The following is a 23,593-nucleotide window of genomic DNA, read 5'->3' on the forward strand; positions in this document are numbered from 1 at the left end:
GATAAAATTGGACTTGCCGAAATTAAAACTTTGAAATAGGAGTAAAGCGAAGAAACTTTGAACGAGAGGGAACGAAGAAAGAGAACTAAAGACATGAGAAAAAAAAAAAAAATAAATACACTTTAATTGAAATCGAATCAAATCTCCAAGTGTTGGAAAATTTATCTATTCGTTGGTAGACCAATGACGAAATTATTTGACAAGCAAAGAGGTGTGCGGGTGGGGGGAGAAAAGAAAAAGTCATAATACATTGATTTATTATAGCCCTATTCCGGTAAAAAATCATCAATATTCGTTAATTCGTTTATATTATACAGTTATGGGATTAACAAGTTTCATGTTAAGAAAAAATGGGCGAGACGGGCCGAATAGCGGGGGTGAAAAACGGCGAAAGCAATAAGTTAGCACGTTTATTTTCAGCGTCGTAATTTATAAAAACCATCTAATATGCTACAGTAGGAACAATTTCTTTAGCGAATACATTTTCAACACAGGCTTAAAAATCGATCAAAAATTTTTAATTGATTTATAATTCTTGTTATTTTTTTCCTCATTTTTTTCGACCCCTCATAACAACTTTCATTTTGTAGTCTTTTCTCGCAAGGACTCGTTTCTACGTACCTACGACGGTGTATCAAATTTTTTTTTCTCCTTCCGATAAAAATTTATATCTTCACGGTTCATAGAAGCGAGTCTAAACAGGAGCCGCCGGCGCACTTCCTTCGCTCATGAATTTCACAAAGGATCGAACGAAAGGGATACGCTCAGAGGGCTCGAAGGCTGCCTAGTAGAGGGTTACTGTAATAATTGAACAACATCGCTATGCACTCGAGGTGATGCCCTAGGGGGACTGTTATGGAACATACCTTCCTACCTACGAGTGGAAATATTTCTGCCTTCAATTGAGAATGCCGAATTTATTCCCCGTCAGTTACAGAAAGGGGACGCGTAAAAAGAGATGAAGAAGAAACAGAGAAACAGTCGGAACCAACTTGCTAAAAGCTAAGAAAAACTCCAAGTTCAAGGTGAAGCGATCTTTCTCATTTTGCTTCTTCTTGTTATTCGATAACTGTATTCAGTTGTCCAACTCATGGGAAATTTTCAACCCCCATTAGCAGTGAAGCCGAATTAATGTGCTCTTCTTAGAAATCTGTCTGAAATCTGTTGCCGTTATTGGAACGAATTCGGAGACACTTGATTTGGCGATTGTAACTGGAAGGACTAGGTAATTGCTAATGAACTGTTTTACAATTTATTTTCTACGATTAGAATTGTCGCCACTGAAATTGGAGTTGTCGTATGTGGATTTACTACACCGGGGTGAGTATATAACACATCGGTGGTAGAAAAGTGGTATTGGAAGGGTGAAATATTTGAACGCTTTCAGAGTTGGACGATAAATTCCAGAGCGACAGTGAAGATACAGAGCTGAGGTAAATTTCTATTTGAAGAATCCCACTTCCTTCACTCCGCGCAATTCTCAAACCTTTTTCAACAATCATTTTGGTCCGTCGCCAAACGTTCGTCACCCGAGGGATTCGCTCCATCTCCCAAAGCGGTTGCATCTTTATTCTCTGGCTAAAACGAGATTTGCTTAAATTTTTTTTTTTTTTTTTATCCCAACCATTCCTAGCTGTCTAGCTTCACTTTCTTTGCGATTCTTATTTATGGAAAAATTCAACCAGAAATAAGTCGAAAGAAGAACGATCGGCAAAATATTATGAAGAACGATTTTCTCATTTCTGTCGTTTTCTTCCTGTTTTACGTTATGTTCCGAGGATGAAGACTGACGTACGTCAATCATTAGCTCCAAATTTGCAATCTTGAAAAATGTTGAAACTAACGAGATAGCGAATATATTAGTGAAAATCACTGAAGATTGAGTATTTTCAGCTGAATGTTCCACCACGAATGAATTGACACTGGTTATATTTGCAAATGTCTCACGGGATATCTTAAGTAACCCAAATCTGCAATGAAAACCTCCTTTAATTAAAAAAAATAATATAGATGTATGAAGGTTTTAATGCGCCGAATCTATATCTGCTTTCCATTTTTTTGCCGTCGCGTATATATTACATTATACGATTTTTTCTTTTTCTTTCATTGTTCAAAATTCAGATTTTCTTGTATTTTGTTTTGCATTCACAATACTTTAATCCATTTAAATATTATCTGTATATACAAAATCAGATCGTACCGATGAAAAGAAAATTTGAGGGAGATATTAGAAAGAGAAGAGATTCGTCGTGAAACTCTAATCGATGATATGAAAAGAGAGAAAACTACAAGTTAATTGGAATTATACTATGTAGTAGATAGATTGTCTTATAATTTTAAGATTTCAAGTTTTTAAATTTATACATTTTTTTTCTAAACATTTTTATAAACTAAAACCTTGTCATTGACGGTTGGAATTATGAGGATCTCTAATGACATGTAGAAGGTCCGAGTGTGTCAGAGAACGAATTCCGGTTCACTACAATTTTGGTATCGATATAAGCTTTGAGCTCAGCCTTCTTATTTTTATTTAAAATTTCAAATGCGTTGTTTATTACTTCAACTAAAAGGCTTTGTATTACTGGTCAACAGGGATTTCTACATCAAATATTTAACACGAAAGTTATAGTCTGATCAGATGCTAAGTGAACAGAAAATTTTGATTGATATGACATGGAGAGTTATAGTCAGTAAACTGAATGGAATTGTTGAAATTGAATAAACCGTTCGGTTAGTTTACCAAGATCAGTTTTGCGATAAATATTTCACCACACTGCGTACATTTCGCCGGCAGATAGGCAATCGTTGTTACATCTGACACGCGGTCTCTCAAACGTAACTTCGGTTGCCTATTTACCGGCGAAAGATCGTTTGCCTCGAAAACACCCGGTATACGAGTATATCGAAGTTGAGCTTCTAGTCTCTTGTTCGAAAGATTCTTTTGTGTCTAGAAATGAAACCATTACTTTTACACATTTTTTCATGCGAGCGATCGTGTTGAGATTTGCTTGCTCGACTTCAAGATGAGTTTCAGTGATTTCATTTGTTTAACTTTCGTGTTTGGTGATTGTTCTATCATCTTCTAATCTAACGCGTCTGATTTCTACTGGTTTTAATTGGAACTTGCAAGACTATGCGGAATAGAAATATTTTTTTTTTTTTTGTCTTCAGTTGTGGGCGATATTACCGCCTGTTAAATTTGTGTTTAAGAAATGGAGGCGATAAAAGGTTATCGAATAGCCTGCGCGTTGCTAAAACTTGAAGTAAAACAGTATTCATTACCTAACTCGTCTTGATGTGTTGCTGTGCCAATAACTTGGCATTATCGTTATTCACTTTTCACCTTTCTCAGATCACATAACGAGAATTTACGAAATGATACAACACAATATCACTGCTCTGAAAATATAAAAACCAGCAAATCTTCCCTGCCCCAGTTCGTGTGTTTCTTTGTTTTTGAGAAATCAGAGTAACCAGATAATCACATTTTTGTATCTGCATACTTAAAATAAAGTCGGTGTTTTTCTCTGCACATCGGATGATAGTGGACCGATACGTGTTCCTATTTTTCAAGCCTCCTTTTCTATCCTTGTTAGACGCGAACGTTTACCCTGTAAAACCGCATTGTCCCAGGTAAGGAGTGCAATCGTTTGAATTCATCGCGGAGTATGAAAACGAACTTCAAAAATAAAATATCTTTAGTCGGTAGGAAGCTTAGGAAAAAACTGTAAACAACCGAAGTATTCTTTTTTACAAAAAGCGAAAAATATTACAGCGTTTACTTCAACAATTTCTTTCCCATAACTTTCATGAACTTCGGCTCAACTCCAGGAAAGGCGACATTTCCTTCGTCGTCGAGGATTTCCGTATACTTTCTCTCAACCAGAACTTCAAAACCGTTCCGGGCAGCCACAATCTGGGATGCGGTACCCGTAAAAATTGTCTCTGTCGCGGGTATCTGATAAGCCTGGCCAATGTCGGTGCTGAAAGTGAAATCGATTTGAACGTAGCCCTGCTTTCCCATCTCCACATGATTAAAAAACTTAATAATGCTCGGTGTTACTGACCGTGCCTGAAGAAGGGCGTCTGCAACACCTTGCCCTCTGTAACTGGGATTCACGCTGAGGCCAAATGCACCAAGGTATCTGTCAACTCCGTATATTTTGGCCATATCAACTTCAGCCGCTAACCGGAATTGAGTTCCCATCACGGTCTTCATTTTTCTCGTTCGTACCTGTGCAGTAAAAAAATAATCGATTCACTGACTTTGAGAATCAACGTGGAAATGAAGAGGGAATTTGTAATGTATGCAAAATTTGTAACGTGTCAACAGTCGGATCAAAAACGTATTCAAACAAGAAGTTGATTCTACAAAGGTTTGGAATGTTTTACTGATTTGTGAAACGAAACGAGTTACGTACATCTGAATGAAAAAACTCCCCATGAGGCCGGAATAAATTTTATAACACTGAATTTTAACTCGAAACACTTCGTTTTTACGAACAATATCGAAAAAAAAAAAAATTATTCCACAGATTTTTCATTAAAAAAAAATCCATGTCACTTGACTAATTCTAACTCGCAATAGCTCGCTGTGTTTGTAAATGACTTCTTCTTAAAAAATTTGACTACTACCCGCAAAATCCGGATGTCTACCCAATGACCGGAAAATATGCGTTGTTAAAAGTAAAAAAAAAAATCCCACCTCTATCGCGCTTGTCAATTTATCCTCGTCCTCATTCGTACAAACGAAGAGAATGTTGGCTCCAACAATTTCAGACTTCTTATCGGATTCGAAATTCTCCCTGATAGCAACGAGGCTGACCCCCTGACGAAGCGTCTCTTTCCATAACGTACGAATTTCTTTCACGGCAATTGGGTCGCTCAGCAATTCTATTCGATGTATGAGAATCAGTGTTATTTCGCCCAAATTAACAGGTCTCGCTTACGTAATTTTCACTTACTCTGGCTTACGGTTATCGTTTCTTCGGCAGTAAAGTACTTTGTCATAAAATCAACCAATTCTTCCTCCATCGATTCAGGGACCTCTTGGATGATGAATCTCGGTACTTCTCCACTCGGCATCTTTTTCCGACCGTCAACGACCCGCCAAACACGCTTCGGACCTTCAGGACGCTTCCAGGAAAGCCCAGAGAGGTTTATGTAATCGACGTACTTCTCACTGTAATCGCCCTCCATTCTCGGATTGAAATATTTTCGACGAGTTTTATCAAAATTCAAGATTTCTCGAATACAGCTTTCTCTTCGTTTCTACTGTGATGTCCTAATAAGGGTTACGGATAAACTTCTGTCGATTAACAGTCTCAACAGTTACCAACGATTTCAACTGGTTATTTTCTAATACTGCGATAGATTGAGGTCAACAAATCTTCTATATAAATGGCGGATAAAAATAATAATCTTATCACCGCTAACCTACTACTGAAAGGAATCCATGCACGGAAAAAAAAATTCTGTTCGGCGAGCTGTATTCTACAGCTCCAGTAACTATACGCACTCTACGGTCTATCTTGTAGTTACAGCAACTATATATTAGTCAGCTCTGATAGCTGCAAGTTGTTCAGCTCTCACAGCTGAATGGTTTTGCTCTAAGAGCTGTAAGTTGCGCTGTGCTCTGGCGCGTTGACATATTTCATAACCTTCAAATTTCATGAGTATGATTTAAATACAGTTGATAGATAATTGTTTAAATAGTCAATTCAAATATGTAAATGACACTGAATAAATAATGATAATAATGATGAAAAATAATACTAATAGCAATATAATTGTACTATTTAATAATAAGCGCTGTGAGCGGAGCCGAAAAATTCTGGTCTAGCTCTTCGAACGAAGCTATTTAGCTGAGAGAGCTGAACAACGTACAGCTATGACAGCTGACTAACAGTCAGTTATACGAACCATGCAGTGCTCTTCCAATAACAGAACGTTTAGTTCGACGAACTGTTTACAAGTAACTATCTAATATTTAGTTCCACGAGCTGAATTTTTTTTTCCGTGTGCATTAGATCGTAAATGTATACGAAGTCATAGTTGGTATTGTTAACGTATCAATACAAAGATAAAAAAATACATTATCTTGCAATTTTTTAATCACTCTCAAGGACCCCACTTTTCAAAATATAAGCATGTTTTGTTCATTATTGTAGTATGCCAAGTTTTAGACAATCCTAAAGGTGTAAAGTTACAATTTTTCCTTTCAAGTAAACGTGCCGAAACAACTACCGATTTCGTTACTCGATAGAAAAGAATATCTTAGTTAATCAATATCAATTTTCTATTCACAATTTTTTTCATCCAACTATCACACTCTGCATTATCAAATATTATAAATAAACAGCCCTTCACTTACCGCATTTATAACTTCAAATATTCTGGAACAGTATCGCCTGAACGCTGTTCAATCACACTCGCGACTAAAGTTGTGAGTCCTTCGCTGGTATAAATCAGTATCAAAATGACTTGAACTTCGATCTTCACAATGCGCAATAGATAAACGTTGTTTTTCAATAATGATAAACGAAATTTAAATTTATACAGGTATTGTATTTACTGGCTGAGTTGCGTAACCTACGCGTGCGTATCCACACACATGTTGTTGAGAAATCTTAACTTAACTGATATCGTTATCGTTTTTACTGCAACAAATGAAATCGCACTGTTAAGAACGTTCATAACGTTACGTGTATTCACTGTGCAACGCTCGGTCGAGAAATAACAATTTGTCGGAATTGTAGATGAATTCTAATCACAGTAATAACCAGTCGCTGTTAGTATTGGTCGCCGGCTTCGTTTATGCAAATAAGTGTTATATCACCGACAGAAGTCAGTCAAGAAAATAAGCAGCTCCAGGTTACCGCAGAGCAACGCAGCTTTTCAGCCAGATGAGAATGACAAGCAAAATATATAAAAAAAATTGACTGATACAGTAAACCCAAAGTAACGTCATTTGCGCAGCAAACAGAGATTGTAAATTTCATTTAGTTCGCAAGTTGTGATCGTTGTCAAGGAAAGAAAAAAAAAATCACAGAAACGTATAATTAAACAAGTAACTTTCATACCCACTGTTGTAATCCTGCGGGTATTTTTAACCGGTTATTGCAACTGTTTGTTCAAACTTAACACATTCTCACTTTGAAATTCAAGAAAGCGTGGATGTGACCATAAGAGTAGGTATTATATAATTCCAATATCTGATCTTGCCTCTCGTCCATTTCAATATTGATTCATCTTTCGAATCGTTACTCCCATACTGCAGCTCTTGACTCTTGTCATCGCGCGAATGGATGAGAAAAATTTCAATATTCATAGAATTTCTGCTGTTGGTTGTGTTGAATATGAAAAAAAAAGGTTCTCACTCGGAAGCAAAACATCCCTCTTAATCCGTCCCATTTTTCAGCAATTCAGATCGATTCAAAGGATCGACGATACGCGAAAATTAATTACTGGGATGTACGTTTAAGCGATGTTTCAACAAAAAACAAATAGTTATTCATCTGAATAGAAATTACAAGACAAGTTGTATGTATTCGGCATTCGACTTTGTCGTGTGTTTACGGTCGCAATAAAATATTCATTATACGCCTTACTTTTGTACAGTCAACCTTCGAAAATTATGCTCTTCAATAATGCATGTTTACTAGTGAGGTGGGAAATACCGTATGCCTGTTATATGTGATAAGATTCTACTTTTGTGTCTCGGACTGGCTTTATGATTTTTTGTGTGAAAGTACATGACGAAAAACGAAATTGCAATTTTTTTCAGAATTTTTCGACGCAACGTAGCTGAAGTATGATTTAATAACTTGAAAAAAAAACACACTTTCTAAAATCGGATAAAAATTCACAATAATCTTACAAAAAGTAACAACATTTTTCACACCTATTACAAAATGGAGATTTCATAACTACGAAAGATAAATAAGAAAAGAAAAAAAAAAAAAATGAATCATACTATTGGATTGCATTTTTGACATTAGAATGAACGTGAAAGCTTATATTTTATTAGATTCTTCTAAATTTTTTCAGACCTTAGAAAGTGGAGTTTTCTTTTTCAAGTTTTTAAATCATACATCTGATACACCGATTACTTTCAAAAAAGAAATGATAAAGCTAATCCGAGACGTCGACGTAGAATCTTGATCGTGATGTCATGGAATGCCCTATACATATACTTACTTTGCTGACGAAGCTTTATTGAGCCGACACTTGTATTCTCTTACAAAACCTCTAATCACCGGCGCTATTTCCAATCATATACCATTATCTTTTATGGCATAAACGAAAATCAGACACGCTTGCTATTTTCACAGTTCAAGAGACGAGGTCAACAACTAAACGTCTACCAAAGTATCGGCATCTCTTCACCTCTAAAGTGAAATATCTTTGTAGAAAGATTCGATATGCAGTCGTTCAAAACTCATCGCACGTGAAGAATTTTCAACAATATTTTACTGCTGTTGGTCTGTACGAGTATTTCGATCGGGAATAAAAACTCCGTCGAAAAGTGGAATCGCGTCAACGGGAGATGATTCAAGGTTCAGGTTTTCTGGGAGTCTTAACTGTAAACACGCAGTTTGAAGCCAGCTGAAAATGGAGAACAACCAAAGTACGGTTAGAGAGCATCGGATGTGATTAAAAATACCGAAATCACCTGTCGAAAACAATTCGCCGAAGATTTTAACTTTTGAGCAACAGCCTGCAAGCAGCATAGCAAGGCGGGTTCTACAGGCAGTTTCCTGTTACCGACACTTACCGACATTCTCCCCAGACTCAAACCCTTGTCACGTGGTTGATATCAAATACGTATGTTTGTGTATGCGCGCGCACCTTTTAGCATTCTTGGAGCGATAGTATCCCAACACCGCAGATCTATGGATCTGAATGTACCGCGGCTATCGGTCGACCTTAGATATCAAACCGACATCCGAGTAAGTGAAAAACAATTCTCAGAACCATTAATTTTGGAATGTCGCGTGGTTGATAACGTGGAAAAGAAATGTGAGGTGGTTGGTGTTACACATCAGCGATATCCGAGTGGATGAAAAACAATTCTCGGAACTATTAATTTTGGAATGTCACGTGGTTGATAACGTGGGAAAAGAATGTGGGGGTAGTTGATGTTACACATCAGCAGTCCTACCGTGGGAAAGGAATTTGGAGTGGTTAATGTTACACATCAGTAGTCCTATCGTGGGAAAGGAATGCGGGACGGTAAAAAAGTTCTCGCCCCCGCTGCGCCCTCTACCGTTGGCAGGTGAGCACTACAGACTTTGACCTCGGTCGGTAAGATTGTCGGTAAGACAGCATGATTTTGATCTTCCACCGATAAGAATTGCAGGCAAAGCAGTGCGATTTTTACCGTCGACCGATACAACTGTCGGTAAGGTTGCACGGTTTTGACCTCAAGTCGGTACGGCAGACTGTGACGTCATCGCGGAAAAGGGTTTGAGTCTGGGGAGAATGTCGGTAAGTGTCGGTAACAGGAAACTGCGTGTAGAACCCTCCTTGCTATGCTACTCCTGCAGATAAAACACGAAGGTATGCCTGCACGGTTTTTAAAATAGTTTTTAACCCTTGGTGAAAAAAAATGAGAAGTTTTAAACGAGTTTATTTAAAAATCAAATTACATTCTCCGACGCATTACCAATTCAGATTTTATATAATATAATTCAACAGCTATATTATACATGAATTATTATAAGATTCCAAGCTTCTCTTCGTACGTGCTTAAGTAGTTCCAACTTTGGAAGAGCCGTAAAATATGAAACTTGTAATTGTACCGTCTTCAGTTAACCAAACTCAGCGATATAACGATCACAAATGCAAGTAATACAAATTAAAAGCGCTAAATCGGAGGTGGAGGAGGTCATTCAATCGGTAATTGATAAAAATAGTATATTTTACAGTTGAAAAATTACAATATACGTTTTTTTTCCGTACAGAAAGGAATTTTTTTTTGAAACAAGAAATTCGCACTGTTTCCGTAAATATTAACGGCACATATTTGATCCACTTTTTAATCCAAGTATAATTATCGTAGTATAATTTATGAAAATTAAAATTGATTACAACCGCTTAGCAACAAGAGAAGCGGACTTTTGTTTGTCGTCGCGTATTCGTTCGATGTATTTTTTCCCCTTGAATTCGTAATCCGCCAAAGAAACGGTGACGAGGGTGTCGAATCCGAGATTTTTGCAGATCTTATAAGAGTAAAGAGAGCTACAAATCAAGGAGCAAAGCTTAGGCGCTGCATCCTTGTTCGCGATGCTTTCGACACCATGAATTTCAACAGGAGTTTTAACGTCTTTTCCAGCTTTCAACTGTTTTCCTAGTTCAATAGAAGCTGCCACAATCAATTCGCCGATTCGCCGTCGCCGATGCGAAATTGCGGTGCCTAAAAACATAACTTCCAATAAGGTGTCAACGTTGTAGTGCTCGAACAAGTTCAGCCTCGAGTCGACGTCCACCATGAAGTCCGTCAGTGCTCGAGACGAGTCGCATTTGCAGTTTTCCGCAAAGATTTCAAAGAATCCTTTAACACCGGGAACCGCAAGCGTCTGAAAAGAAGCGCAATGAATAATCGTAACACTGCTACCTGCACTCAAAAGTTTGCTAAACTTTTCTTTTCAACACCCGTTAAGGGGTTAAACCTAGTCAAGAGGCCGACAAAATAACGAATTTCCAAGGATTTTTCACGAAGAAACGTTTAAACTTATAAATATAGAAATTTATATACATATTGGGGTAGCATTGAACTTCGTTCTGATATCTTTTGTTTGTAAAAATAATGATTTTTAAAACCGCTATAGAGCCTCTAAAAAAAGGCGTCTTACGGTGAGCAAGATATCACCTGACTGGATCATTCGAAATTAAAGAACAAAAAAGATTCGGTTAATACAAGGTATAATCTGGTTTTTGATCGAAGGAATAAGCAAGATATTAATTTTTAACAATACGGCGGATTCTCAAAAAAAAAAATTTCGATTTTCCATAAAAATATTCGCCTTGGTTTGTTTATAAAATGGAAAATATTTATCGGCGAGAAAAAACCTTCGATCAAGGACTGAAAGATATACTCATAAAGCTCGTGTAAAAATTTCATACCGATCGGTTAAGCCGTTTTCAAGAAATCTCGCTCACCGACTTTCAAAGCATAGTTTTGAGAAAAGCGCTTTCAAAGTTTCAAAAGCACTTTCAAACGCTACGGGGCGTTTTTGCAAACGCGCGCGCAACTTGTAGAATATTTGTCGGATCGTCGTGAATTTTTTTGTGTACATACTCGAATCGTACCCAACGAAAATGAAGTAAAAGAAAAATCTTTCAAATAAAAATGGATAACCGGTTCGACAAGTTTTCAGACCAAATGACGACGATCGAATATCGTCGCTCCTTACGATTATAAAAGGACTCACCTGAATTTTATTAAATGAAACTCCGACTACTCGTCCTGTGCAGACTTCAACTGCTACAACGCTAACTCCGTCCTTAGCACTGAGTCTGCACAATTCTATAAGCTCGTCCGCAGCTCCGGGTTCGGAAAGCAGATCGACGCCTTGGCAGATAGACTCGTCCTTGAAGAAGGAGTCCCTTAGCATCTGGAGAGCATCTTCGAGTGTCTCGGTGGTCAATGACTCGAATTCGACTTCGCCATCCTCGGTCGAACCCCATAGCCGATAAGACGGCATTCTCTTTCGGTTGCTGAGAAGAAAAATCTGTTGCGAGTTTTCGTTCCAGTAAAATTTTTCGCATTTATGGTCTTTATTAGAAAGGTAAAGCTTCTTAAATATACGATCAAAGTCATTCCGGGGTATGAGAAATTGTATAACCACGGAAAGTTCAACGGAAAATCGCATTTCCTTGCATTTCAAAGAGAAGCTTGAAAGCTTTTCCTTGTTCTTTTTTTTTTTTTGTTTTTTGTTTTTTGTTTTTTGTTTTTTGTGCTCTCTCTCTCGCAGTCTATCGTCGTACTAAAGTAAATAGTCTTGCAAGTAAATGGACTCTCTGGGACTTCATGGAAACTCTTTCCTCTAAAACTACGAGATTTTACACAGACAGGAGTGACTGGAGAACATTTCTTGACCTTTATTGTTATCTTGCAATTTTTCAATTTGCCGAAACTACGAAACTCCGCCATACTGTGCGACGTGGGGTAAAAATTCATACAAACCACCGTGACATTTTTCTCAAATATGAATTTTAATTTTTCGAAACTGATCACGAGACGACGGAATTAGCGACGTTAATACGGATAATTATTACAACATTTCGATCGTATCTTGTAATTTGTTTTCCTTGCGTACAAGTTCTCTTTCGAAACAAAACACCAATGAACGAATATAAAGCGATCTTATCTAAAGAGAAAAAAAAAAAAAAAAAACAAACCTCATTATGATCACTGTAGCTACGAGTCTGAGACGAAGAATAAAACGACGAGTGAAAACTTTCCAACCGCGTTAAGGTTTATTCGACGTAGAAGTGTTATATAACAAAAGACGACGTCTTCTTCAAAGTATCAGATGTACACAATTTTGCACTGATGTTTTACCATTAGCAAAAACCGTTTATTGTAATTACTACTCAATAACCGGTACAACAAAAGTTTCTAGTACGACAAGACCATAATTTTAAATCAATTAATCAGAAGTATCGGCAATTCCACGGTATGTGATTGAAACTGCACAGCTCTTGAGTCAACCTGCCAACGAAATTCTCCAGAATGACTCCGGGCTCGGTTCGTATCACTTGATAAACTTGCAGTGAGGCAAGAGTGGTGGGAGTGAGGCGTCTCGTGTGTATATCGTACCAAAAGTAAATACCTACGTATGTTATCACATTTTGACATTATGAATGACCTTCCGTTCCCCGACTGGAACACAGCTGTGTTCGTTGCACAAGTTAAATTCGGTTCAAGTTCGAACCATGATTGTGAGTGCAGGGCGTCTGTTGGATCTCGGTCGTTTACGATAAAACAAAAACAACAGCAACGGCAACGAAGTTCTGGTAAAAGATGTGCAAAAACGGTATTTGGCGAAACGGTGTGAATGAATTTGATACAGTAGAACCTCGATTATCCGAACCATGACTTGATTTATCCGATAAAAAAAATACATGGTGCTAAAATGGTGCTAACATACATTGTTGCTCGTTAAAAAACGTCGAGCAAACGATTTAAATTTGCGTTGTATAATATTGTTATACCTCGAGATAAAAATTGCTTTACGGTTATCCGAACTTTTGATCATCCGAACTAGACTCGGTCCCAATTAGATCGGATAATCCAGGTTCTACTGTACATCATCAGTTATATTATGTATCTACAGTGTGTCAGGCGAGAAAGTGTTTCTTCGGTTCAATGAACTCACGATGAGCTTGTGCTTGTGATTCGTCGCGACGTTATCTCGTCACCACAGTTCGTTATTTGAGACGTCCGTTATTATACATTCAAGCGTAATGTATTCCGAGTTTACAACTCGATTTGTTACATCACTATCGCGTGTATGGATCGATATTGTCGCGTGTTGTACGTTTCCAAGTACACGAAATTACACCTCGTTTTCTTAATTATTAATCCTTATACATCGTTCGTTATCCTAGCTGTGTAAAGCGTGTGTGTTTATCACAATTCAAATTTTCTTCCCTTCAATTAACATAACGTCAAGATGCTACCAAGACTGTAAACTATAGACGAACGAAATTCTCATCGCTCGTGACTCTTTCCGTCCAATTATCATCATACAGTCGAACCCGCAAACACTGGTACAAAATTTTTATACAAGATTGTGTAAACTTATTTCTCAGTGAAGATTTTTACACAGACTTTTTTTACATAAAATACTGATGTATAATTAACACTGTTTAATCTAATCGTGATACTTGCACGCATTACCGATGTCCGAGTTTCAAATCTTTTCATTTTAAGGTCAACCCTCCATCGGTCACGTGGCTTTTACTAACCACTTTTTTCCCCACTATTGACTTTTCAAAAATTTACAAAAAATTTAGGTAATCAGATTCAAGCGCCTACTTGGTATTCCAATAGTTTTCATTACGGGATTTTCAATTAGTTAATCAGTAGAAATAGTTGAACAATTGAAAATTCCCGGTACACCGCCGCGATAAGTGTGAAAATCAAGGTGGACGGTATCATCCGTGATAATGACATTGCTCATTTGTACCGAATGAAATATATCGTGATTGCAGCATCGTAAATATGATTAATTTTTATTTCGACTAATTTCTCCTTCCACTCTTATCAATAACCACGACGACGGAAAGTTGTGAGGCTTCTACTGTACACGTTAGCCTAAACACATCGTGTATCTGGAGCAAATCGGTGTTGTACTCATTCTGAGGCGGCAGGTTGCGGAAGGCTCTGCTCTTTCTTTAAAAATAGCCGTTAGCCGGTTGTGACCACCGCAATGGAATTAGCGTATATATAAATCTCCAAGGACGTGAAACGCCGATATTTTATTTTTATTTTTCTTTTTTTTTTCTACCGTTCGGTTACACGTTGAAAACCGGAATGCCATGCAGCGGTTGGAACTCGATACAAAATTTCTAACCAAATTTAAAGGAGTCACTTTACAATGTTGCTGACGTTGTCATTACCGTGTCACTGTGACGTTATCACAGCAAGCCCGCAAGTTTCGTTAGGTACGTAATTATAATTGTTACGGTTGATATTTTATCATGATGTCATTCTCCTAGCGGGAATTTCCAAGTGATGATTCATTGGTCGGAAATTGAAGTTGGTTAATACGACACCTTTGTTTACGTACATCTGAATTACGTGGTTGTTTTTAAAGAAAAATTTCACCATTTCAAATGTCAGGTGCCTATTTTTAAAAATCTACGTACATTCCGTTATTTGTTCTTCCGTATTATTCTTCTTGTATTTTTATTTATTTCTTTTTTTTTTTTGATTTCGATACAACGAACATTTGACCTGACTTGGGTTAGGAGCAAAGTGTTTTTGAATCCGTGTAAAAATGATTTTGAAAACTTGCAGTTTTTAATAAGACTTACCAATGTTCACCGCGTAGACCAAGGTGAATAAACAATAGCAGATTGTGCATCAAGGAAGCAAAGTACGTCTTTTTACGCTGAGCGTGTTTGCAATATGAGCCGCAGGCGAGCGCGTGCGCGAAACGAAGACGAATATTGCAAATACGCGAGGCGATAAAGACTTTGCCTCGATGGTGGACACGATACTTTATATCACAAAAATATGGTTTATAAGTTTTCTTTTACAGCGGAGTTCGAAATAGGGCAAAAAAAAAAAAAAAAACTAAAAAAAATACGTGTAAACATACTTGCTTTAGATGAAATAAGTTTGTAATTTACATTTTATACGACAAACATGATACTATATTTTGAGTACATGTACTTTAATATTTCGTGAGTTGTCTTCTAAACGTTAAAGTTTGGCTGAAAATTGTTTATCTAAATTTCGAATCACGTTCCTCGTGTTCATACGTAATGGCGTCATTATCATTTGAATGTAGAGCAATCGCATTGACCCAAGTATATCAGCGACTCCGTCTGTTCAAAGAACCGAATTCCGAGTACCAAAAAGGAATGAATTGTCTTTTAAGCGGAGATGCAAAATAAACGAGGGTGTTCAAAGATTTAGTATTATGATTATTTCTTTCTCATACAATCCGAAATGAAAGATTCGGAATATCGTTTTTGACACAATGGGTATTTTTCGCTTAAGAATCTAGGCCTTGTTTCATACTTATATTAAAATTAAGCAAATTATGCGTGGTCGATTTCCAAGGCCATGACGGAAACAACGCTGTCTCCGTCAACGTCGCGGAACACGGGCTCGCCCTCGTCGTTCTTAAACGCGTCCGACAAATCGAAATCGAACAGATTAACCATTCCAATTTTTTCGGCGACCTTCCTCGAGTAGATCGAAGAATAATAGCCGAACACAACACGGAGTCCCGGAATGCATTTGGCAATCGTTAGTGCAGTCTCGGACAAATCTTTGGCGAGTCCCTTCCGGCGATGATCCTGATGAACCGCGATTGCGAAGAATTCCATAACGGCTTCGGCATCCGGATACCTCTGGTGCATACCCGTTTCTTCGTCCATCTTTGCCAAGTAGCTGTAGTAATCTTTGACGAACTTGGATTTGAACGTGTAAGACTTGAAGAGCTCCGCCGTTCCTGCACCGTTCCGTTCATCCTCACCCTCTCGCCGACTCAGAATAGTCAGAATAACGCCAACGATTTCCTCGGTCCCATTTTGAACGGCAATCAGACAAGGTGATCGCTCGTAAACAGCGGTGACAAGGTTGTCGTCGTCTTCCTGAGCGCGTTCAGCCTCCTCCTCCTCCTCCTCCTCGTCCGGGTTCGTCTGGCAGCCCGCTTTTAACATTCTCCCAATTTTTTCATCCTCGTGATAATTTTCACTCATAAACTTCAGTACATCGGGTAGTCGGCTCTGTTTGGCCAGTTCGATTCTGTAACCCGACGCCGTTGTCGGATACGTTTTTAGGTATTCCATGGTCATCGCCATCCCTTGATATTACTCGGCCACGATTTTCCACTTCGCAAGCTTCTCAAAACCAATCAAATCTCACGGGTGCAGTAGAATACGGCTCCGTATGTAAGCAAGCTCAACACACTCGGTAATGAGTGAAATGATTTTTCGCAAAACTGCTGCCTTTGTCACCAGCCAAATCTGCGTGAATTGATTACAAAAATTGACGATAAGATAAGAGACCTTCGTGGATTACAGAATGGTATACGTAACTGAATTTTGGAGATGGATTCGGGTTTATGCATCACTCACCTCTCAACGTTATGTAATACTGTATGAGATCGCTGCAGCGGTTAGGTTCGGAAATGGTCATTCAAGACGCTCATACGGTGGTCAAATTCCGGACTAAATTGAGCCTGTTGGAACTGAAAGTGTACAGACTTTGCAATGCGGCATCTGGTATGGTGAAAGTAAATCAAATCCTGATAATCCAAATAGTAGAAGTAAGCATATTATATTAATCGAGCTATGGATCGTTTTAGATTGGGATGAGAGAGCTAACGTAACCTTCGTCATCGTTTAGTTTGATGACTTTGTTTACGACTCCGATGAGGGTCGATGATTGGATATTAACGACGATATGAATTATAACTTAATGTCCACCGATTTTGTATTGCTTTTTGAGATTTTCCTACATTAAAAGTTTCGCGTCAGTCATAAGGTTTGAAAGTATTTAACTGTGAGTGCTTCTTTATATCTGTCCCAAAATGAATATTTCATTGTTATCCTAAATGATATCTTTATTAATGGTGAAACATATTTATACTTTTTCTGACGAGAGCCCCTCTCAGGGCCGAAATGTCAATTTCTGACTTCCTTTCAGTTCGATCTCCATACCGAAAACTCTACACACGTAAATCAAATTACCCCAAAAAGAACCTCTGGTGCAAAAACACTTATCTCTATATTGTCTGTACGAACCGGATGACGTTTTTTTCTGGATTTTCATTACTGTACGAGTTATTTTGTTTTTTATTCATACTTCATTATCATTTGTAATTGTATAATTTTATGGTTAATCTGACCCCAGTGTGGCAACAGTGTTAGAGATGTGGAAACAGAGGCTCAAGTTTCGATCATGCTTTTATTGTGAATTAACAGACATTTACTTGGCAGTAGTACGTGATTTGAATCTTTATTGATAAAGGATGAGAACACATTTTTAATGTACTTGGTGAAAGGTTTTTGCGCCAGAGATGCTTTTCGAGGGGATATCGCTATTTTTTTTTTACTTTATGTGTTACTCGTTCTGATGTATAAACTACTTTTGGTAGACCTTGACAACTTCAAAATGCAGAGAATTGTATTGGAACAAAATCATAGCTATTTTAAAACAGTTTCAGCGCAAGATCTATGATGGTTCAAAGGTGCTATAGATCGTTAAGCCAAGTTTACCCGATTACATGAGCATAAACTCAGACTTGGAAAGACTACTAACTCTGCGTTTAGCATCATCGAGTGCTCCACAGTTCATCGAACCAATTTAAAAATTAGCAAGATATACTTTGTTAGTTCTAATTGATCCACCTGACTATGTTCGATACAGTGAGCACTCAGTGCTGCACATTTCGCTTTACGTATTTCGAGCTCATTTGCAGAGTTCCAAGCTACCCAAGTTTTCGTAATTATTCAAATACTCACCGTGGAATCCCGATATCAACACCGAATTAAATTTGTGATCAGAGTTTGTCAACGGAACTCCAAGTAAATCTCGTTTCTGAATTCAGGCACTGTGAAATAAAACATTCTGCCATCAAACGTCACATAGCACAAGACTTGATCGTTGAAAGATCAACGACATCAAGAGTAAACATGTAAGAATTATTTTCGATCTCGTCAACTTTTACTTCGAAGTGACCAAGATTTAATTGCATGAAAATCAACGGCCCTTAAGACAGCCGTTGACTTTTTTCGAACCCCAAACTTCAGGGCGTTTCTCATTACCGCGCCACTTTTCAACTTGGAAACAAACGCGAAACGAATGTTGTCGATTATCGAATAGACCCATTGAAATTTCCGTGAGCTAGCAAGCGAAAATAGACCTAGTAAGCCTAAGGTTACGCAGCCGGCGCAAGTATAACCAGGAACTATTGAAAAACACTGTTCCGTAGTCATTATTACGGCGTTAGTTACGGAAAATTTTTAAATGTAGCCAATACTTTTTTTATTGATATTTTAAACGCGTAGAAGCATATTATAGATCCAAGAGCAAAGCGTACAAGTAAAATTTGTTTCTGTGTACAACGATGTATAACAGAGATACTATTGATGTTTGAAGTTCGCGACTGTGTTTTTTGTATGATTAAATTTTCGTTGGTTGAAACAGTCAATGATGACAAGATGCAATTCATGGAATGATGCTTTTATTACGACGTTTACGTATCGGCATTAGCGTATCACGCATTAGTTGAAGGACACAGGTTCAGTTTTGAAAACGTACTAATATTAGACAAAGAGATTAAGTGGCATAAAAGAATTGTAAAAGAAATGATACACGCATCAACAAATGATACTGTAAACAAAAGAACAGATATCGATAATCTAAGTCACCTTTACGTAGACATTTTATAATATCGCAAAACACATATGTGTTAAAGGTCATGCGAACAAAGTGCCAGTATAACAACAATCATATAGGCAAATGTACGACATTATATCATTGTTATTATAACTAACGTTAAGCAGGTCAAAATGACATAAGGATAGTCACTTCCTTCTATAACACCATGTAAGCAACAACTGTTGAGCTAAGGAATGTCTAGAAATGTGGGTGTATGATATTTTATTATCTTATGACAACATAATAACTAAAACTAATAACGGCATTTATGTATACAAATTTTAATTGAAAGTTTTTATTGTAAAATGTGTCTAATTTAAATTAGTTAATTTTGTAATTTCCTTTATAATATTTTTTTAAGAAACCTGATGATGGCAGGCGAGGTCCTGCCGAAACGTCGTAATAAAAGCATCATTCCATGAATTGCATCTTGTCATCATTGGCTGTTTCAACCAACAAAATTTAATCAGAGATACTATTGTAGATACGAATAAAATGAGTTCTATGTTTTTTATAGAAAATTTGATGAGCTTTAATTTTTATAATAACATTTATCGCAATCGGATCGACGATTACCGAGATATGATGAAAAAACGAGTGGGGGCCAAAAATTTCGAACGATTCATCTTTCGTTGTTCTATTTTGACATGTTTGAAATTTCGATATATCGACCATTCGCAATATTGACCCTTCCAAGTTTTGATCTCCACCCGAAAAATCTGGATTGAAACGACTTTTTTCAAGATGACGTATCAAACCCTAGAGGTGGAGGTCAGGATTTTTACTATCTTCAAAAGTACGCCAAAATAAAGGTTTCCACCAATTTATAATTTTTTACCGGTTAATTTTGCTATTCGCCTCATTTTGCCTAATAGGTTTATATCGGATCGGGTTTTTGGCAATCCCAGAATGGCCTGAAAAGCCGGAATCTTCGGGAAACTTGGAATCTTCGTAAGACCGAAAATCTTTGAGAAACCCGAATCGTAGATAACCTAACTTACCTAATATTTGTAATATCGAAAAGATACTTAATAGTCAATAATAGTAGTAAATAGTGAGACATTAATATTTCCAGTAAAAGATGTATCCTCTTTCATCATATTGACATTACTATCGTTATCTATATATATAAATTATACGTACACACTGTGACGATGAATTTAACTACCAAAATTTTACAAAAAAATTGTTCAGGTAAGTATTATGTAATCGGCGACTTCTTAGGTTACATATACATACTTATTACTAACACGTAATTATTCCCGTCTGCCGTTACTTGTTATTGCCGGCACTGCACTGGGCGTACAATAATAATCATGCCATACGAAAATATAATACATGATATATTTTCCTCAACCCAACCCGACCCGACCCACAGAATTCTGGTACCCATGTTACGTTCCAAGCTCGATTTACAAACCTTGTAGTGTATAGGTTCACGAACTTCGATGACCTGGTCGTGTGGATTCCTTGTTCAGCTTATCTCAATTTAGAACCATGTTTTTGTGAATCGTGCCAATTCTCACTGCGCGAGATTGAAATAATTCGTTTTACAGAACACTTTAATTTAAAATACGCATCTACTAACAATGAGATGTTCTTTGAATTGATTTTCGAAGTTTGGTTTTACAATATTGTTCGATGGTTCTAAGTGTGAACGTTTTGTAATCTAGAATGATCTGGATTGCTCGTTGTTTTGAAGTTCGTTCCGAATGGTTGAAAGTCTTAATTTGTTCTGTGCTCTTTGGTGTCTAAAGTGATTCTCTCTTACATTAGTTTGGTTTTAAAGTGGGAGTTTTGAAGAAACTCTTAATTGGTCTTTATCTACGTCAGTGCAACACGATTAGTTTTAAAAGAAGCCGAACGGTTCAGTGCTGATCAGATTTAAGTTAGTTGCAAGAATGCTTTTCTGAGGTCTGAGAATGATACTTTGTGAACATGCAAGACCATTGCACACTGAGGTGGTAACTGAATTTTCTAACACCCCAAAGTTTTTTCCAATCATTCTTCATTTTACTTTCACAAACAACCCTGATTCAAGCACGCTGACTTTAAAATTCTACTTTAAAGCCGGTTCTGGGGTCAACTGAAGCTAATTGTAAATAACAAATATAATATAAAATAATAAAAATGTAGTTCTAGTTACAAAATGAAAATTAGTTTTGTAGCCGTTACCAGAAAGTCTAACTTACTCACTATTCTTTCTCACTACGATCACTGTTAATATATTTTTTTTGTAACCGTTGTGAAAATTTAATGCTTGTGCAACAATAAATTGATGTTAAAGCTTTATTTAACTAAAAAAGTAGAGTAAACCTCGGAAACTGATTTTTCGTTGCAATTACCAAAAAAGGATCGACGATAGCGCAAAATGGTTACGTGTACGTCGTTTTTCGTAATTCCGACAATATTCTAATAGTTTTTTTTCCGATTCATCAAGTTCTGTCTGATTGTGAAGGACGTCACATTACGTGATCCACGACCAGTATACCCGTGAGCTATACCGGATCTTTTTCTTACATTGTTGTGTATAATCTACCTGATGTACCCGTTTTATTGGAATTGGAATTTGATGATGCCATTAACTGAGCCCGTCAGCCACTTTCATTGTATTCATTAGTCCCGTAATTTTGAATATATTTGCGCTATTTGTACAGTTGAAGTATATCAACATCACCTGTTCCATGTTTACCATGACCAACATCACGTCTTGTTCTGCTTGTTCCGTGTTTACGCAATATCAAATCTATGATATCTGCAATATGCAAGCCAATGTATTCAGCGATCCATTCCGTGCCAGTATATGTATTGTTAATTTGTATATCTGTAGGCATTGCTGATGTACCTACAATTTTCATCGCACAATTAAGAAACCTTATGCACTTTACTCGTTTTTATTGATTACTTCGTTCGTGACAAAACTTTTCTCTGATCAATCTAATAAATCTAATATTGTACTATAATCATTGTTTTTAATTATTCTTACATACGTTTTATTCCGTGAGTGTGTGCGTGTGTGTGAATTATTATACGTATTGCAATGAGATCCGACGAAGATCCGTTATAAAATTCTGCTTCATCCACCGAGCAGGGGCGCCGTTTCGCTGAGAACAAAAAGTAAAAAAATATGTAGACAGCAAGTTCAATTAACGGGTTTGCTACATCTGGAAGCTTGCGTCACTGTGCTTGAAAACTATTGCAAATTCAGTGAAAATTGTTGCTAAACTTCAATAGCTAAAATTCTTGCCGTCTCTATATCAACACTAAAATTTGTTGGTCCGGCGAATTATTTTGCAATGTGTAGGAATCCCACGCTGAGGCTAATTGATGTGTTACTGTAGAGTTGCTTTTTCACGAACCACTGTTTTTGTCATGTGAGTCAGGTAACTGAAATATAAAACTGGAGTTGTGTATAATAAGGGCCAACATCAGGAAAAATCAATTCTGTCACCGACACTTTTGCGTATAACACGTCCAATTACAAGCATGCACCCTGATCGAAGCTAGCCAGCCATACAATCAGTACCTTCAGAATACGTATCAATTATCATCGAACAAGTTCATCATCTTGGCTGTTCGCTCAACAGATGCTTGAAAAAGAGGACTTCATATAAATAAATTGCAGCCTCACTCAATACATAGTTGAGACACGCATTTGTTTAAAAAAAACTTTGTCTTGTTCTATGCATGTATGGTGGTGACAAAACGATCTGTAAGATCAAAAACCTCACAGGATTGCTATCCATAGTAGACGGGTAATATGCGTTTAATATAATGGGCAAACCACTATAAATTTATTATAAACTATAAATTCTCGGGCTTTCTTTTTGTTGTAACTATTTTTAATTTCACTTTTCAGTACTATTTTTATTTCAGGTGGCCACAACCCATATACGTCTCTTTAAATAACCTCTTCAACTCATTCATCTCCACCTTTCAGACCCGTAACAATACACACTATTTTCACTTCTTTACATTAAATAAACGTGCTACAATGCAAGGTGTAATTATTTTGCTCCACCTTCGTTTGATACAAAATTGCACGTAATAACTATCAGTATCGTTTGAAAACGGTCGTACGTATATAATGTCCTTTATGTTATGAACACTTAAAAATTGATCCAGTGACGGAAGAATTTAAAATTTTTTTAATACACTAAATAATTTCGAATTGACAATAATTAAGATTTAGCATTTCAAAAATTGAGAAAACAAATTGTTTTTGTAAGTCTATCCACATTATACATATCCACTTACCTCTTTGAAATTTTGAACAAAATCCAGAGAATTACTTTCACTTTTACCATATCTGTATTAACGTTCTTCCCGTAACGCGAAAAATGTTTCAGAATTTCGTGGATATTCTGAAATCTTGAGTCACTGTATTTTATCAATCGATAATCCTGAAGTTGTTCAAAAAGTGACGATGGTATATTACCAGCGTCTGCCACTCAATAACTG

General features: G+C 37.0%; 3 protein-coding genes and 1 long non-coding RNA gene across 8 annotated transcripts; 1 reads left to right on the forward strand and 3 right to left on the reverse strand.

Annotated features, from left to right (window-relative positions):
* Positions 1-2,374: 2,374 nt before the first annotated feature.
* On the reverse strand, positions 2,375-6,735 carry LOC124302367 (uncharacterized). 3 transcript variants are annotated; one of them, XM_046758487.1, is made up of 6 exons: positions 6,374-6,735; positions 4,965-5,149; positions 4,706-4,893; positions 4,068-4,234; positions 3,783-3,983; positions 2,375-3,611 (listed from the first exon to the last, which is right to left on the reverse strand). In XM_046758487.1, exons 1-6 carry the CDS (start codon positions 6,376-6,378, stop codon positions 3,593-3,595), a joined length of 765 nt encoding a protein of 254 aa, XP_046614443.1. In that variant the 5' UTR covers positions 6,379-6,735; the 3' UTR covers positions 2,375-3,592. The 3 variants fall into 3 exon arrangements, with proteins under 3 accessions (XP_046614443.1, XP_046614441.1, XP_046614442.1); XM_046758485.1 differs by having other exon boundaries at positions 4,965-5,284; positions 6,374-6,734; XM_046758486.1 differs by lacking the exon at positions 2,375-3,611 and having other exon boundaries at positions 3,681-3,983; positions 4,965-5,284; positions 6,374-6,733.
* Positions 6,736-9,615: 2,880 nt separating this feature from the next.
* LOC124302432 (arylalkylamine N-acetyltransferase-like 2) lies at positions 9,616-15,187 on the reverse strand. 3 transcript variants are annotated; one of them, XM_046758620.1, is made up of 3 exons: positions 15,049-15,187; positions 11,436-11,721; positions 9,616-10,580 (listed from the first exon to the last, which is right to left on the reverse strand). In XM_046758620.1, exons 1-3 carry the CDS (start codon positions 15,096-15,098, stop codon positions 10,089-10,091), a joined length of 828 nt encoding a protein of 275 aa, XP_046614576.1. In that variant the 5' UTR covers positions 15,099-15,187; the 3' UTR covers positions 9,616-10,088. The 3 variants fall into 3 exon arrangements, with proteins under 3 accessions (XP_046614576.1, XP_046614578.1, XP_046614577.1); XM_046758622.1 differs by lacking the exon at positions 15,049-15,187 and adding an exon at positions 12,406-12,854 and having other exon boundaries at positions 11,436-11,735; XM_046758621.1 differs by lacking the exon at positions 15,049-15,187 and adding an exon at positions 12,406-12,836.
* On the forward strand, positions 14,388-17,202 carry LOC124302434 (uncharacterized). The gene is made up of 3 exons (XR_006907709.1): positions 14,388-14,676; positions 16,771-16,971; positions 17,055-17,202. It is a non-coding gene; the product is annotated as an uncharacterized LOC124302434 (long non-coding RNA).
* Positions 15,321-16,928, reverse strand: LOC124302433 (uncharacterized). The gene is made up of 2 exons (XM_046758624.1): positions 16,825-16,928; positions 15,321-16,713 (listed from the first exon to the last, which is right to left on the reverse strand). Exon 2 carries the CDS (start codon positions 16,546-16,548, stop codon positions 15,781-15,783), a length of 768 nt encoding a protein of 255 aa, XP_046614580.1. The 5' UTR covers positions 16,549-16,713; positions 16,825-16,928; the 3' UTR covers positions 15,321-15,780.
* Positions 17,203-23,593: the final 6,391 nt, after the last annotated feature.

This window comes from Neodiprion virginianus, chromosome 4 (genome assembly GCF_021901495.1).
Source record: "Neodiprion virginianus isolate iyNeoVirg1 chromosome 4, iyNeoVirg1.1, whole genome shotgun sequence".
In the NCBI taxonomy this organism is placed as follows: Eukaryota; Metazoa; Arthropoda; class Insecta; order Hymenoptera; family Diprionidae; genus Neodiprion; species Neodiprion virginianus.

What these genes read in the sequence shown, in the direction of transcription:
- LOC124302367 (XM_046758485.1), bottom strand. Translation starts at nt 5,199, where the DNA reads ATGGAGGGCGATTACAGTGAGAAGTACGTCGATTACATAAACCTCTCT. An exon ending in AATTGACAAGCGCGATAGAG is followed by an intron (nt 4,235 to 4,705) that starts GTGGGATTTTTT and finishes TTTACTGCACAG; the next exon opens with GTACGAACGAGAAAAATGAA. An exon ending in GACGCCCTTCTTCAGGCACG is followed by an intron (nt 3,984 to 4,067) that starts GTCAGTAACACC and finishes TTTCACTTTCAG; the next exon opens with CACCGACATTGGCCAGGCTT.
- LOC124302433 (XM_046758624.1), bottom strand. Translation starts at nt 16,548, where the DNA reads ATGGCGATGACCATGGAATACCTAAAAACGTATCCGACAACGGCGTCG.
- LOC124302432 (XM_046758620.1), bottom strand. Translation starts at nt 15,098, where the DNA reads ATGCACAATCTGCTATTGTTTATTCACCTTGGTCTACGCGGTGAACAT. An exon ending in GGTCTACGCGGTGAACATTG is followed by an intron (nt 11,722 to 15,048) that starts GTAAGTCTTATT and finishes TTTTCTTCTCAG; the next exon opens with CAACCGAAAGAGAATGCCGT. An exon ending in TTTCATTTAATAAAATTCAG is followed by an intron (nt 10,581 to 11,435) that starts GTGAGTCCTTTT and finishes GCTTCTTTTCAG; the next exon opens with ACGCTTGCGGTTCCCGGTGT.